Source organism: Leucoraja erinacea, chromosome 5 (assembly GCF_028641065.1).
Source record: "Leucoraja erinacea ecotype New England chromosome 5, Leri_hhj_1, whole genome shotgun sequence".
NCBI lineage: Eukaryota > Metazoa > Chordata > Chondrichthyes > Rajiformes > Rajidae > Leucoraja > Leucoraja erinaceus.
Window position 1 is genome coordinate 74,716,712 of NC_073381.1, and position 16,484 is coordinate 74,733,195.

A 16,484-nucleotide genomic window follows, 5' to 3' on the forward strand; every position below is an offset into this window, starting at 1 on the left:
GATGGGGCTGCGGCAGCTGTGGGGCCTCACAGCGGTGGGGCCACGGCGGCGGTGGTGGGACCTAGCTGAATTTCAAAATCCGTATAGAAATCTATCTCCTTTTTTTTTTCATTTTTTTCCCTGTCTCATGTCTGGTGGGGGAGGAGGGGGAATAGAGGGAGAGGAGGGGGGAGTGGGGGGGAATAGAGGGAGAGGATGGCAGTGGGGGAGGTGAGGAGGTATATGGGGGGGGGGGAGATGGGGGGGGTGTGTAAGGAGTGGGTGAGGGGATAGGGGATAGAGTGATAGGAGGGTGGTAGGGAGGGGAGTGGAGTTATGGAGGGAGGGAGTGACAGGGTAGGGGAATGAGGAAGAGGTGAGGGAGGGATTGGGGAGGGGAGGAGGAGAGGGGAAAGATCCTGGAGAGGTGAGGAGGGAGAGTGGAGGGATTGAGGGAGAGGAGGTGGTAGGGAGTGGGGAATAGAGAGGAGGGCGGTGCGGGAGGTGAGGAGGGATAGTGGGGGGGGATAGGGGAGGTGAGGAGTGGTGGGGGATAGAGGGATAAGGGGGTAGGGAGGAGAGGGAGGGAGGGAGTGACTGAGGGTAGGGAAAAGGAGAGGGAGGGAGAGGTGAGGGAGGGATTGGGGTTGGGGAGGAGGAGAGGGGAAAGAAGAGGAGGGGAGGGAGGGGAGGGAAAGGGATGAGGCAAAATGAGATGCACCTGCACAGTTGGGGTCTATATGTCAGTGGTGGAACGGGTGAGTGGTGGAATATTGCGTTTGGGAAGCAGACACAACGGATCTGCACATAGTCTAGTCCCTTTAAAAATTGTGCAGGTTTATATTTTTTTCTCTTCTGACCAAAATGTGACACTTCATATTTCTCAGCACTTAATTTAAGTTGCCACCTAGCTGCCCACTACATGTATATATTCTTGATGTATTATTTTATTTCTCACAGTTCACTATGCTTCCAGATTTTGATTACCTCCAGTGTTGGAAATAATGTCATAAACACTGAAGTCTGAATCAGTAATATATATCAAAACCAGTGCTGCTGGTACTAACAGTTGGGAAACTCCACCGCACACTTCACTTCAGCCTAAAAACAATCTTCCATCACTATTCTATATTTCCTATATACATATTGATACAGTGTGGAAAAAGGCTCTTCGGCCCAACTTGCCCACATTGGCCAACAATGTCCCAGCTACACTAGTCCCACTTGCCTGCGCTTGGTCTATATCCCTCCAAACCTGTCCTATCCATGTACCTGTCTAACTGTTTCTTAAACAATGGGATAATCCCAGCCTCAATGACCTCCTCTGGCAGCTTATTCCGTACACCCACCATCCTTCATGTGAAAAAGTTATTCCTCGGATTCCTGTTAAATCTTTCCCCTTCACCTTGAACCTATGTCTGGTCCTCGATTCTCCTATTCTGGGCAAGAGACACTGTGCATCTACCTGATCTATTCCTTTCATGATAGACAATAGACAATAGGTGCAGGAGTAAGCCATTCAGCCCTTCAAGCCATTCCATGTGATCATGGCTGATCATCCACAATCAGTACCCCATTCCTGCCTTCTCCCCATATCCCCTGACTCCGCTATCTTCAAGAGAACCGGCCTTCACCTCCCTCTGAGCCAGAGAATTCCACACTCACAACTGTGAAAAAGTGTTTCCTCATCTCCATTCTAAGTGGCTTACCCCTTATTCTTAAACTGTGGCTCCTGGTTCTGGACTCCCCCAACATCGGGAACATGTTTCCTGCCTCAAGTGTGTCCAAACCCTTAATAATCTTATATGTTTCAATAAGAACATCTCTCATCCTTCTAAATTCCAGAGTATACAAGTATATTCCAGAGTATAAATTCTAGAGTACACATTTTGTACACCTCTATAAGATTACCCCTCATCCTCCTGCGCTCCATGGAATAGAGACACACTCTACTCAACGTCTCCCTACAAATCACATCCTCGAGTCCTGGCAACATCCTCGTAAATCTTTTCTGAACCCTTTCCAGCTTGACAACATCTTTCCTATAAAATGGTGCCCAGAACTGAACACAATCTTCTAAATGCGGTCTCACCAACATCTTATACAACTGCCCCTCCCCCCACATAAAACAATCCGGAGACCATTTACACAGACTTTTAAAACGCACTAAAAAAGAAAAAAGACGAAGAAACAGACAGACTGTTGGCGGGCCAGCCAATCGTGCCATGCCCCTGTTGGAACTATCTTCACTATCTGCAAAAGCACTCACTTTTGTATCATCAGCAAACTTGATAATCTTGCTCCATGTGTTCTAATCAAAATCATTGATGTAGATGACTGAATTTAGGACTGAAATGAAATGTATTCACAGAACCAGTTGTTGGTGTTTGTGATTCTCCACTCTGGATGCTAAGCCACTGAATTCATTAATAAAAGAGAGTGATACAATTATGGATATTGAGGGGAGGGGGGAGTGGATATTGGGGTAATGTAGGAAAATGGATCTGAGGTAGCAGATCATGCATGTCCTGCTGAATGGTGAAGCAGGCTCAAAGGGACAGATGGCACCTTTTGCTCCTAAGTCTTGCACACATGATAGGGCAGTGTTGTTATTGTTTGGTGAACTGATCTCTAATCTCAGAAGTTGAATGTCAGTTCTCTGACACTGGCTCAAAGCTTCCTCTGGAACTTGACCCTACTAATGAACATCAGACAATTGTCTCCCAGGCATCATTGACTTCATCTTATGGAATCATGGAGTCTCAAAACACCTAAATAGGCCCTAAATAGGCACCTAAATAGGCCACAGCCTACCAATACAGGCATTTCCAATAAACCCAATTTATTTTCCCCACATTCTCATCACTTCCTTCCAGTTTCTACCACTCACCTCCATACTGGGAGCCAATAAAGCAACTTACAGCATCAATTAACCTAGCAATGAGCATAGAGACACATTTTCATGGAAGGCACATTAATAACCCAGAAATAAAATCTTGGCTTTTTCTTTGGCAGCTAGCTCGATGATTTTAGAGCACACCATTGAGGGATTTTTGATGATAAGGAAGCAAAAGCCTTTTGGCACCACAAAAAAAATTGACAGGTCATCAGATCTATGCAAACAAGATAGGGAGATTTATTGGTTTGGCAATTAATTGCATTTAATTACAGATTTTACTGCAAACCAAATAATTGAACTTCACACAATAAAGAATGTGATACAAAAAACAATCGGGCTGTGTCTGGAAAGAAATTCCGATTGCATTCCAGCTGCATTCTCAGACCTGCACCGTCGGCCCGTGAAAAAATTTCCTTTGGGTCTCTGAGCAAACAAAGGGTGGGGTCGTTTGCAGTCAACCGATGATGGCAGTAAGATAAGTAAATAACCAAATAATAAATATTTTATTGCTTAAAACTAATCTTGCAAGCTAAAGGGAATTCTTTGCTTTTCTTTGTTCGGCAGGCATACTATATCCACTTAATTATATCCACATAGATTTGTAAACATTTCGGATCCTGTTTGAAATAATCTATTTAGGCCAAGACGTGAACCACTTGGTATATAATTGTTTTAACACTGATAATAGAACAATGGATTTATTACGTAATTTCGCCAACTCCAACGGGATCCTGCACCAAGTCACATCTTCCCTTCTCCACCCCTTTCCGCTTTCCACGGAGGCCGTTCCCTCCACATCTCCTGGGTTCACTCTCCCACAGGAGATGCAACACCTGTCCCTTTACCTCCCCCCTCAACTCCATCCAAGGACCCCAACAGTCTTTTCAGGTGAGGCAGAGGTTCACTTGCACCTCCTCCAACCTCACCTACTGTATCCGCTGTTCCAGGTGTCAACTCCTGTATGTCGGCGAAACCAAGCACAGTTTGGCGATCGTTTCGTTGAACACCTCCGCTCAGTCCGCCTAAATCTACCTGATCTCCTGGTTGATCAGAACTTTAACTCCCCCTCCCATTCCCAATCTGACCTTTCTGTCCTGGGCCTCCTCCATTGTCAGAGTGAGGCCCAGCGCAAATTGGAGGAACAGCACCTCATATTGTGCTTAGACAGCTTACAATAGCGGTATGAATATTGATTTCTCCAATTTCAAGCAACCCTTGCATTCCCTCTCCCTCCTACCCTCCCCTCACCCTAGTTGGCCTGCTAGTTTCACTGTTCATATCCCTTCGTTATCACCTCCTCCACAGTTAACAATGGACCATTGTGGTACTTGAGTTACTCCAGCATTTCATGTCTATCTTCAGTGTATACCAGCATCTGCAGTTCCTTCCTACACAATGAATTTATTGATTGGTTTGTTCAGTTTATTTGTCACCTTTGATTAGAAGGTTGTATTTTCAAGCATATACTGTAACCCAGTTTAGTTCTACTGTAGGTAGACACAAAATGCTGGAGTAACTCAGCAGTACAGGCAGCATATCAGGAGAGAAGGAATGGGTGACGTTTCAGGTCAAGACCCATCTTCAGACTGATGTCAGGGGAGTGGGTGGGACAAAGATATAATATAGTCGGAGACAGTAAGACTGGTGTGAGAACTGGGAAGGTGGTGGGAATGGAGAGAGGGAAAGCAAGGGCTATTTGAAGTTAGAGAAGTCAATGTTCATACCGCTGGGGTGTAAACTACCCAGGCGAAATATGAGGTGCTGTTCCTCCAATTTGCGCTGGGCCTCACTCTGACAATGGAGGAGGCCAAGGCCAGAAATGTCAGATTGGGAATGGGAGGGGGAGTTAAAGTGTTGAGACCAGGTAAGTTAAGTGGGACTGAGCGGAGGTGTTCAGCAAAACGTTCGCTAAGCATGTGCTTGGTCTCGCCGATGTACAGAGGTTTGAAACATAGAAACATAGAAAATAGGTGCAGGAGTAGGCCATTCGGCCCTTCAAGCCTGCACCGCCATTCAATATAATCATGGCTGATCATCCAACTCAGTATCCTGTTCCTGCCTTCTCTCCATACCCCCTGATCCCCTTAGCCACAAGGGCCACATCTAACTCCCTCTTAAATATAGCCAATGAACTGGCTCAACTGCCTTCTGCGGCAGAGAATTCCAGAGATTTACCACTCTCTGTGTGAAAAAAGTTTTCCTCATCTCGGTCCTAAAAGATTTCCCCCTTATCCTTAAACTGTGCCCCCTTGTTCTGGACTTCCCCAACATCGGGAACAATCTTCCTGCATCTAGCCTGTCCAACCCCTTAAGAATTTTGTAAGTTTCTATAAGATCCCCCCTCAATCTTCTAAATTCTAGCGAGTACAAACCGAGTCTATCCAGTCTTTCTTCATATGAAAGTCCTGACATCCCTGGAATCAGTCTGGTGAACCTTCTCTGTACTCCCTCTATGGCAAGAATGTCTTTCCTCAGGTTAGGTTGACACCTGGAACAGCGGATACAGTAGATGTGTTTCGAGGAGGTGCAAGTGAACCTCTGCCTCACCTGAAAAGACTGCCGGGGTCCTAAGATGCAGTCGAGGGGGGAGATAAAGGAACAGGTGTTGCATCTCCTGCGGTTGCAGGGGAAAGTATCTGGGGAGGGGTTATTTTGGGTGGGAAGGGATGGGTTGACCAGGAAGTTGCGGAGGGAACGGAAAGCAGAAAGTGGTGGGGATGGGAACATGTGGCCAGTAGTGGGATCTCGTTGGAGGTGGTGAAAGTGTTGGAGGATTACATGCTGTATGCGACGGCTGATGGGGTGGAGGAGGTGAAGACAAGGGGGACTCTGTCCTTGTTGCGAATGGGGGAAGGAGGAGCAAGAGCGGAGCTGCGGGATATCGAGAAGACCCCAGTGAGAGCCTCATCTATGATGGAAGAGGGTAACCCCTGTTTCCTAAAGAATCAGAACATCTCTGATGATCAGTGCCGTAGGTGGCTGCTATTTGTATACATTGTTTATGCGAGCAAAGAATCTCACTGTGTCTAGACTCATGTGACAATAAAGTATTCCGTTTCCTATCTAGTATGGAAAACATCATCCTGGGCACAGATGCGGCGTAGACGGAGGAATTGGGAGTAGGTGATAGAGTCTTTACAGGAAGCAGGCTGGGAAGAAGTGTACTATGGGAGTCAGTAGGTTTGTAGTAGATGTCGGTGAATAGTCTGTCTCCTGTGATGGAGACGATGAGATCCAGAAACGGTAGGGTGATGTCGGAGATTGTCCAAGTGAATTTGAGTGCAGGATGGAAATTCGTTGTGAAGTTGATGAAGTCAGTGAGATCTGCATGGTTGCGGGATGCAGCACTGATGCAGTCATCAATGTAGCGGAGGTAGAGTTCGGGGATAGGGCCAGTGTACACCTGGAACAGTGATTGTTCGACGTACCCTACAAAGAGGCAGGCATAGCTAGGGCCCGTGCGAGTGCCCATACACTCCAACGGTATGAACATTGACTTCTCTAACTTCAAATAACCCTTGCTTTCCCTCTTTCTCCATCCCCTCCCCGTCCCCAGTTGTCCGACCAGTCTTACTGTCTCAGACTACATTCTATCTGTCCCGCCCACTCCCCTGACATCACAACGTCACCCATTCCTTCTCTCCAGCGACATTCTCGGCAGCTGCACGCACACAGACCCGTGCCTCATCCGCAGCCAGGATCGAACCCAGATCACAAGCACTGCCGAACCGCACGGGTCTGTGTGTGCAGCTGCCGAGAATGTCTCTCCGCCAGTCCAGTGTCTTTTTTGTGTCTTTCGGAGGAAACGTACCATAAGAGTTCTTACTTACTAATGCAGCCACACCAAAATAATACCACTGCAGATTAGGAGTCATAAAATCATTACGCTTTTTCTTATGCACTTATCTGAAAATGGCCATGCTTAAATAATGGCGCCATCGTTTAAGAAAATTTGCTAACAACAACAACATTACAGAGAAAAAAAACTAAATGACACTCACATCAGTTTCTCAGACAGTGAATTTCCGACCATTTCTAAAACCAGCCATTGGAGTAAAATTACATCTGAACACTGCCAGGAACAAAATGGCAGGTTGGAGAGTACAGGCACTATAATTAGTTGGCTGCAGTGATGGAAGTTGGGGGGGGGGGGGGGGTACGCAGGGGACGGCTCCTGGTCTGTTCCCTCCCCGTGTTCTGCCAGGCCCAACACTCTGTGTTTTTTGTTTGGTTCTGGAGTTGAAGGTGGACACAGAGGGCTGGGGTGGCTCAGCAGGACGGGCGAAGCTCTGGGGAGTGGGTGGTGTTTCGGGTCGAGAACCTTCTTCAGACAATCATAAGTTCTCTCACCGATGAGAGTTCAATTCAGTCTGAAGAAGGGTCTTCTCTCCAGAGTCGCTGCCTGCCCTTCTGAGTTACTCCAGCTTTATGTCTATCTTCAATTTCAGAGTTAAATAAAAAACACAGAGTGCTGGAGGAACTCAGCAGGCTAGGCGGCATTTGTGGAGGGAATGGATTAGGAGTTGTTTCGGGCCAGGGTTCTTCTTCAATAGGAAGGAACTGCAGATCAAAGATACTAGAGCGGATACTACTATCTTTGCAGCAGATCAGACATGACATTCTTCCGATTTAAATCGGAATTCTGATTTTATTGTTTTCCTATTTGTCAATTTGTGCCCAAAATACACAATAAACAAGTTATGCATTCTTGTACTCTTACATGGGTATGTCCGCACTTTTAAAAAACTCCCCCCCCCACTTCCATCCCAACCTCAGCCTCACGGACCTTAGCGTACCCCTAGTTCCTAAAACCCATTTCCATCACTGGTTGGCTGTGTAGCGCTTCTGCCCGTTGAGAGGTTCTGACAGCAGAGTAAATAATGCAAACCTTTCTTTTATTTTAAAAGGTAACACCTTTGTTTTGATACCTGTCAGATATATATAAGGTCTATTAAAGTATAAATTTAAATAATAAATTATTCACCATGCACTTTTTGGGCGTCTATGGTACCAGAAGAGCATGGATACCTGCCTCAATGAATACCTTCCAGCGGCACTTACATCCACTGTAACAACGTGCCTGGAAAGGTTGGTTATGGGTCCAATCAATGCATCAGAAATGACCTGGATCCCATTTAATTTGCCACAACAGGTCAACAGCAGGTGCTTTCTTACCAGATTTCCATTCTGCTTTGGACCATCTGTATAACAGGACTATGTCGGTCAAGCTGCTGTTTGTGGACCACATGTCGCCATTTACAGTAAATACGCCCAGGAAGCTGAAGCTTTTAACTTTATCCACTATTATTCAATCAATGAAGAAGTAGTTCATGGATCCCCGGCTTTCTTCTACTGAAGTTATATCCTTGGTAATGGTGAGAACAAGATTGTTGTTCTGTCACCATTCAATCAGATTATCTGTAGTCTCCCCCCTGTAAATCTGTCATTGTTACTCATTATTAGTCCAACAATGGTGGTATAATTGACAAATTAAAAGATTAAGGAAACTTATTGATAATGACATCTCCCGCTACCAACCATCAATCTTGAAACTGTGTGCTTGGTCCCCTCCTCTGTTTACACCCTTGACTACGTGGCTGAGCATGACACCAAAGCAATTTATAAATTTGTTAATGACACCACTGAATCACGGGTGGTGATGAGTCAACAAGCAAAAAAGAGATAGCACACCTTGTGGAGCGGTGCTGCAACAACAATCTTTTGCTCAACATCAATAAAATCAAAGAACTAATTGGGTATGAAGGAACTGCAAATGTTGGTTTAAACCGAAGATAGACACAAAAAACTGGGGTAACTGAGCGGGACAGGCAGCATCACTGGAGAGAAAGAATTGGTGATGTTTCGGGTCGAGAACCTTCTTCAGACTGAAAGTCATGGGAAAGGGAAACGAGAGATATCGACGATGATGTAGAGAGATATAGAACAATGAGTGAAAGATATGCAAAATAGTAATGACGATAAAGGAAACAGGCCATTGTTAGCTGTTTGTTGGGTTAAAACGAGAAGCTGGTGCGAAGACAAGGGGAGGAATGGAGACAGAGGGAATGCCGGGAATACTTGAAGTTAGATAAATCAATATTCATACCACTGCCCAAGCGAAATATGAGATGCTGTTCCTCCAATTTTCGTTTAGCCTCACTCTGACAATGAAGGAGACCTAGGACAGAAAGGCCAGTGTGGGAATGGGAAGGAGAATTAAAGTGTTTAGCAACCGGGACATCAGGTAGCTACAGGCAGACTGTGTGAAGGTATTCAGCGAAACGATCGCCCAGTCGACGTTTGGTCTCACCAATGTTTAAGAGTCCACATCTTGAACAACGGATACAATAGATGAGGTTGGAGAATGTGCAAGTGAACCTCTGCCTAACCTGAAAAGACCGTTGGGGTCTCTGGACAGAGTCGAGGGGGGAGGTATAGGGACAGGTGTTGCGTCTCCTGCAGTTGCAGGGGAAGGTTGTAACAAATGTCAGTTGATAGTTTATCTCTTGTGATGGAAACTGTGAGATCAAGAAAGGGGAGGGAGGTGTCGGAGGTGGCACAAGTGAATTTGAGTGCAGGATGGAAATTGGTGGTGAGGTTAATGAAGTCCACGTGTTCTGCATGGGTGCAGGAGGTAGAACAGATGTAATTGTTAATGTAACGGAGATAGAGTTCGGGGATAGGGCTCTCCGAAACCTATGTCCAAGATACCTAACAAGCCCTTCATCTCTTTGATGACTTCCGCTTTTGGAGCCCCCACTCCCTCATCTTTACTATGGATATTCAGTCACTCTACACCTCCAGCCCCCAGCAGGAAGGCCTTAAAGCCTTCTTCTTAAAACTATCCAATTTCCCTCTACTAACACTCTACTCCACCTAGAGCTGCTGGTCCTCACCCTTAACAACTTTTCCTTCGATTCCTCCCACTTCCTCCAAATCAAAAGTGTAGCTATGGGCATCCTCGTGGGCCCCAGCTATGCCTGACTCTTTGTAAGGTACTTTGAACAATTCCTGTTCCAGGTTACACTGGCCCTATCCCCAAACTTTATTGCAGAACTCATGGACTTCATTAACTTCACCACCAATTTCCATCCTGCACTCAAATCAACTTGGACCATCTCTGACAACTCTCTCTTCTTCTTAATCTCACAGTCTCCATCACAGGAGATAGACTATCGACTGAGATCTGTTACAAACCTGTTGACTCCCATAATTATCTCGACTACACTTCTTCCCACCCTGCTTCCTGCAAAGTCATCCCCCTACTCCTAACTCCGTTGTCTACACCGCATCTGCACCCGAGATGAGGTGTTCCATACCAGGACAGCCGAGATGTCCTCATTCATTAGGGAACGGGGGGTGGGGGGGGGGGTTCACCTATCCCATCATAGATGAGGCCCTCTCAGTACCCCACAGCTCCGCCCTTGCTCTCCCTCCTCCCAATCACAACAGCGACAGAGTCCCCCTAGTCACCCCCTTAAGCCATTGCATGCAACACATAATCCTCCGACATTTTTACCACCTTCAATGGGATCCCACCACTAGTCACAAGTTCCCATCTCCACCCCTTTCCGCCTTCCGCAGAGACTGTTCCTTCTGCAAATCCCTAGTTAACTCATCAATTCCCACCCAAATCACCCCCTCACCAGGCACCTTCCCCTGCAACCACAGAGGATGCAACACCTGTCCCTATACCTCCTCCCTCGACAGGGACCCTGACAGTCCTTGCAGGTTAGGCAGAAGTTCACTTGCATTTCCTGCAACCTCATCTACTGTATCTATTGTTCAAGATATATCCATTGTGTCAAGATATGGACTCTTATACATCGGTGAGACCAAAACGTAGACTGGGCGATCATTTCGTGGAACACCTTTGCTCAGTCCGCCTGGACTTACCCGATCTCCCGGTGGCTAAACACTTTAATTCTCCTTCCCATTCCCACACTGACCTTTCTGTCCTGGATCTCCTCCATTGTCAGTGAGACTAAATGCAAATTGGAACAGCATCTCATATTTCGCTTCGGCAGCTTACAGCCCAGTGGTATGAATATTGATTTATCTAACTTCAAGTAACCTTGGCATTCCCTCTCTTTCCATCCATCCCCCACCCTAGTCACACCAGCTTCTCGTTTTCACCCAACGAAGAGCTAACATTAGCCTGTTTCCTTTATCATCATTACTTTTTTGCATATCTTTCATTCATTGTTCTATATGTCTACATAATCGTCTATATCTCTTGTTTCCCTTTCCCATGATTTTCAGTCGGAAGAAGGGTCTCGACTCGAAATGTCAGCCATTCCTTTTCTCCAGAGATGCTGCCTGTCCCACTAAGTTACTCCAGCTATTCCAAGGACCTAATTGGTGACTTCAGAGAGGAGAAGTCAGGACCACACGCTAGTTTTCTTTGGTGGGTCAGTGGTGGAGAGAGTTAACAGCTTCAAATTCCTGGGCATTATCATTCTGGATGATCCTGGGCGCAGCACTGAGATGTAATCACAAATAAGGCGTGAAGGCGCCTCTGCTTCCTTAGAAGTTTGAAGAGATTTGACATGTCACTGAATGCTCTAACAAACCTTTGCAGATGAACAGTAATATTGTGACTGGTCGCATCATAAATCTGGTAATGTCATTCCAATGCACAAAGCTACATAATGTGATGGACTCAGTAAGATTTTCATTTTTTCGGTATATCACAGTTGTTAAACTCGACTTGACCTCACTTGAGTTTCCATCTCTGAATTTATTATGCAGATTTTTAAAACATATATGAAGGAGTGTTTTGTTTGCCCTATGGTTGCACTCGAGACTCGTGCTGGATTTTGCTGCCACTTGCAAATTCATTTTGATAGAATGTGGTCGGATCATTTTAGTCATTGAACTATTCATAAATAACTACTGTAGTTGCAGAATCTGATGTATTAGTTGGTGATAGTTCTTGAACTGATGCTTAATAAAGAACTGCAGATGTTGGAAAAATCGAAAAAAAAGCTGGATAAACTCAGCTGATGAGGCAGCATCTATGGAGCGAAGGAATAGGCAACGTTTAGGGTGGAGCCCCTTCTTCAGACTTGGTGAACACGTGGTTAGATTTTGATTGATAAAATAAAGAATAGATTTGAGATGAAATGCCACCTGAAATGGTCTTACCACAGTTGTTATCTGACCTGCTGAGCATTTCCAGCATTTTGTTGTCTAATGTTGGTATTTAGGCAGAACTATTTTCTTCCGATTCTAACTGATGGACTCTAAAAAATGACTGCCGGTATACATTCAAAAATTAAATAATGCCACCAGCGAAGTGTTAATCCAGTATTTGAAATGCATCCAAGTAGTTTTTTAGCTCATCTGTTAATATATTGCGCACCAATATGTGTGTGTTTCTCGTGACCATGTTTTATCTTACTTTGTTTCATAAATGTGCTGCATGACTCGTTTATTGCGTACTGTTACTGTTATTACATGTGCAATACGTTAATGCATCATATTGATTCTTGCAACATCCATCCAAAGTCCTGAGATATATTTATGTAATGATCGCTGTTATCCACCAACCGTGTCACTTCTTTGTGATGTGTTGGTGTAATACCAGTTGCTACCTGGAGCTGTGTGACCCGCGCATGATGTGTCTGTGTAGTGCATGCTGCTAAGCCCGCCCGCCCGCCGTTACCTGTTGGTCTCTATGCATCAACCTGCTACCTGTCTCAGACGAAGGCGGGGCCCGTGTTCTCACTGGTTGAATCTCCCGCCGCCCCAAGGTGGGTTCGCCTGCTGCTGACGTCAGGAGCAATGGCGGAGGCGGAGGGAGTCGCATCCCGAGTGGATGGCGGCGACGGCGCCGGTGAGTTTATGGTTGTCCTCGACATGTACAATCAGGGCGAGAACGCTTATGTGAAGGAGAGAAGGTGAAAGTTTTTGGGCGAGGGGGCTGGAGGGAGAGCGGCAAGGAGGAGGGAGCAGGTGGCGAGGCGAGGCGAGGCGCACCTGAAGCCGGTGTTGAAGCGGGGCCCGGGAGGGACGGGACGGGACGGGACTGGCGGTTGGGCCGTTTGTCTCGAGCGACCACTTGTCCACGTGACGGCGCGTGGCACCAGGAACTGGCGGAGCTCGCGTCGCGGGCAGTCCCGGGGCACGCGGGCAACCTGGGCTCTACAGCCTGGCAACTGCAACTAGTCCCGGGGGCAACCTGGGCTCTACAGCCTGGCAACTGCAACTAGTCCCGGGGGCAACCTGGGCTCTACAGCCTGGCAACTGCAACTAGTACCGGGGCACGGAGGCAACCTGGGCTCTACAGCCTGGCAACTGCAACTAGTCCCGGGGGCAACCTGGGCTATACAGCCTGGCAACTGCAACTAGTCCCGGGGCACGGGGGCAACCTGGGCTCTACAGCCTGGCAACTAACAACTGGGCTATACAGCCTGGCAACTGCAACTCGTCCCGGGCGACCTGGGAGCCGCAGCAAGTCCGGGGGACGCGACCTGATCTGGGAACTGCAGCTAATCCCGGGGCATGCGACGGACCTGGGACCAGCGTCGTTGCAAAGAGGAACAACAAGTGACACAAGAAAGGGAAAAGTAATTGAAATAGCCCCAATTGAGTCGTGACTTTGTTTAACGCCGTTTTAGTTAACGCTGTCTCCTTTCCAGCAATGTGCCTTGCTTGATTGAACTGTCTTGAGGACGAGTTAGCTTTTCAATTAAATTCTGTTTGAACATATTTCTTCACAAATACAATGGGGGGAAAAGAAGCTGTTGAAGACGTTTACGTTGTTTTGTAAAAAATGTTGAATACCCATGGATTAAATCATCGACTGCTTCACGTTTATTCCACTCAATAAATGAAAGTGTCAGGCTTTCGTTGTATAAAGATTATATCGTCACTCTGTGCAGCGACGTGTATCGTTCACTTTCAATGTTTTACCTGGCGCTGGGTTTAGGATGAAGGGTGCGGCTGGATATATATGTGATGTTGCCTGTTCTATCAAGCTTAGTAATGTTGAGCATGAACCTGCCGAATGCTTCCTGCAGCTGTATTAGAAAACGTGAACACCCAAATTCCTTGCCACATAATCATTCTGAAACCGCAGTATTTTGTATCGCGGTGCGTTGAAAGTTGGTGGTTAAACAAGTATCATTAGAAATTAAGTTTAACAACATTGTGAATTGAATTCCACGGAACCGCGGAGAAAATTCCGGACAGTAGAAAGTGTTCTTGATTTTTATTTGGTGTTTATATTCATTCGCCTGAGATAAAATGTAGCTTCTGAGATGTATTGTAGAGTATCGTGGAAATATAAATGCTGGAAATCCATACCAAAAATGCTGAAAACGCTCAGTGTGCCATGCAACATTCATGGAAAGAGAAACAGTTACACTTTCGGGTCATAATGTAACGTTTCCCATATAGCACCCGCATTTTGCATGTTCAACAGATAAAATACACCCTTTCACGAATAACGAGACGAGCTTTCCCCTGTCATTTTCAAGTTTGTCTGATAGTATTTGGTCTGATAAATTCGAGGAATCAGCAGTAAAGATGCAGTTCTGAAAAAAATAATATGGTAGTAAGGAGTAACTGCAGATGCTGGTTTACAAACGATAAGCCACACAGTGCTGGAGTAACTCAGCAGGTCTGACACCATCTCTGGAGAACATTGCTAGGTGATGTTTCGGATGGGGACCCTTCTTCAAAATATGATAATTAGGCTTGCACCTACTTGCACCTAATATTTTCCATTTATATTTTCAAAGATGTAAAACATTCTGAGTTAATATTGAACAACTCGGATTATTGTATAGGAAAGAACGACAGATGCTGGTTTAAATTGAAGGTAGACACAAAATGCTGGAGTAACTCAGCGGGACAGGCAGCATCACTGGAGAGAAGGAATGGGTGACGTTTCGGGGTCAAGACCTGTCTTCAGACTGATGTCAGGGGAGTGGGCTGGACAAAGATAGAATGTAGGAGGAGACAGTAAAGGGGAGGGGATGGAGAGAGGGGGAAAGTAAGGGATATTTGAGGTTAGAGAAGTCAATGTTCATACCGCTGGGGTGTAAACTAACCAAACGAAATATGAGATGCTGTTCCTCCAATTTGAGCTGTGCCTCACTCTGACAATGGATGAGGCCCAGGTCAGATTGGGAATGGGAAGGAAATTAAAGTGCTAAGCGATCAGGTAGGTCAAGGTGGACTGAGCGGAGGTGTTCAATGAAATGATCGCCGAGCCTGTGCTTTGTCTCGCCGACCTACAGGAGTTGACACCTGCTACAGCTGATACAGTAAATGAGGTTGGAGGAGGTGCAAGTGAACTTCTGCCTCACCTGAAAGACTGTCAGGGTTCTTGGCATACATCTCCTGTGGTTGCAGGGGAGAGTACCTGGGGGGGGGGGGGGGGGGTTTGGGAGGGAAGTGAGAAGTTGTCCAGGGAGTTGCGGAGGGAACTGACTCTGCGGAAAGCAGAAAGGGGTGGAGATGGGAAGATGGGAAAATAAATTGGACAGTTATATGGACGGGAAAGGAATGGAGGGTTATGGTCTGAGCGCAGGTATATGGGACTAGGGGAGAATACGCGTTCGGCACGGACTAGAAGGGTCGAGATGGCCTGTTTCCGTGCTGTAATTGTTATGTGGTTTATATGTGGCCAGTAGTGGGATATTGTTGGAGGTGGCGAAAATGTTGGAGGATTATATGCTGTATGCGATGGCTGATGGGGTGAGGACAAGGGGGACTTTGTCCTTGTTACGAAGGGGGGGGAGCAGGAGCAAGAGCTTGATATCGAGGAGAGCCTCATCTATAAATTATTTGCATACTTTAGTTTAAACGTTTGATTTTTGATTTTTTTAAACAGCTTTTGCATATCCCTTTGAAGTCTTTTACAAACATCTAGTTTAATAATCAACAAATTTGGAAATATGTCATTTGGTCACTCTAGTTTAGAGATATGGCGCAGAAAGAGATCCTTCAGCCCACCGGGTCCACGCCGACCAGTGATCCCTGCACACTTAACACTATCCTACACGTATTAGAGACAAATTACAATTTTACCAGTGCCAATTAACCTACAAACCTGTATGTCTTTGGAGTGTGGGAGGAAACAAGAAAACCCGCACAGGTCACGGGGAGATCATATAAACTCCGTTTTCAGGATTTAACCCGGGTCTCTGGTGCTGTAAGGCAGCCACTCTACCACTGCACCAGCGTGCCTTGATGCTGATATTATGATATTCTGATTCCTACAATATCCCACTGACCACAGCTACCCGACCTGGGAACAATATTTGTGTTACCACTCTTCCCATCTCATAACCAATTGTCCTACTTTATAGTATCCCCACCTCCTTGTGTTGTAACCATGTTGACCAACCGCATGTGTGGGACTTTATCACATGCATTCTGAAAAATCAAATTCAGCACCGCCATTCATTCCCCTAATCTATTCGACTAGTAGCATCATCAAATAACTGCAGAAAAATTGTTAAACGTTCATAAGACAAGATTGACTCGGCTCAATCTTTATTATTCACTTCAAGATAACAAGGTGTTCTGATGAGTGTAGTTTTCAGTATTTTTTCTACCTCTGATGTTAACAGTAGAGGAGAAATAAGGATGA

The 16,484-nt window shown here is 46.0% G+C and overlaps 1 protein-coding gene across 2 annotated transcripts in view; it reads left to right on the top strand.

The window, feature by feature from the left end:
* The first annotated feature begins 12,506 nt into the window (after positions 1 to 12,506).
* LOC129697415 (ensconsin-like) overlaps positions 12,507 to 16,484 on the top strand; it is a 104,960-nt gene continuing 100,982 nt past the window's right edge. Inside the window, exon 1 of one of the 2 annotated variants that reach the window (XM_055635929.1) lies at positions 12,507 to 12,716. In XM_055635929.1, the coding sequence (XP_055491904.1) occupies positions 12,665 to 12,716 (52 nt within the window). In that variant the 5' untranslated portion in view covers positions 12,507 to 12,664. The remainder of the gene's footprint in view (positions 12,717 to 16,484) is intronic. The other variant, XM_055635934.1, reaches the window with a different exon arrangement.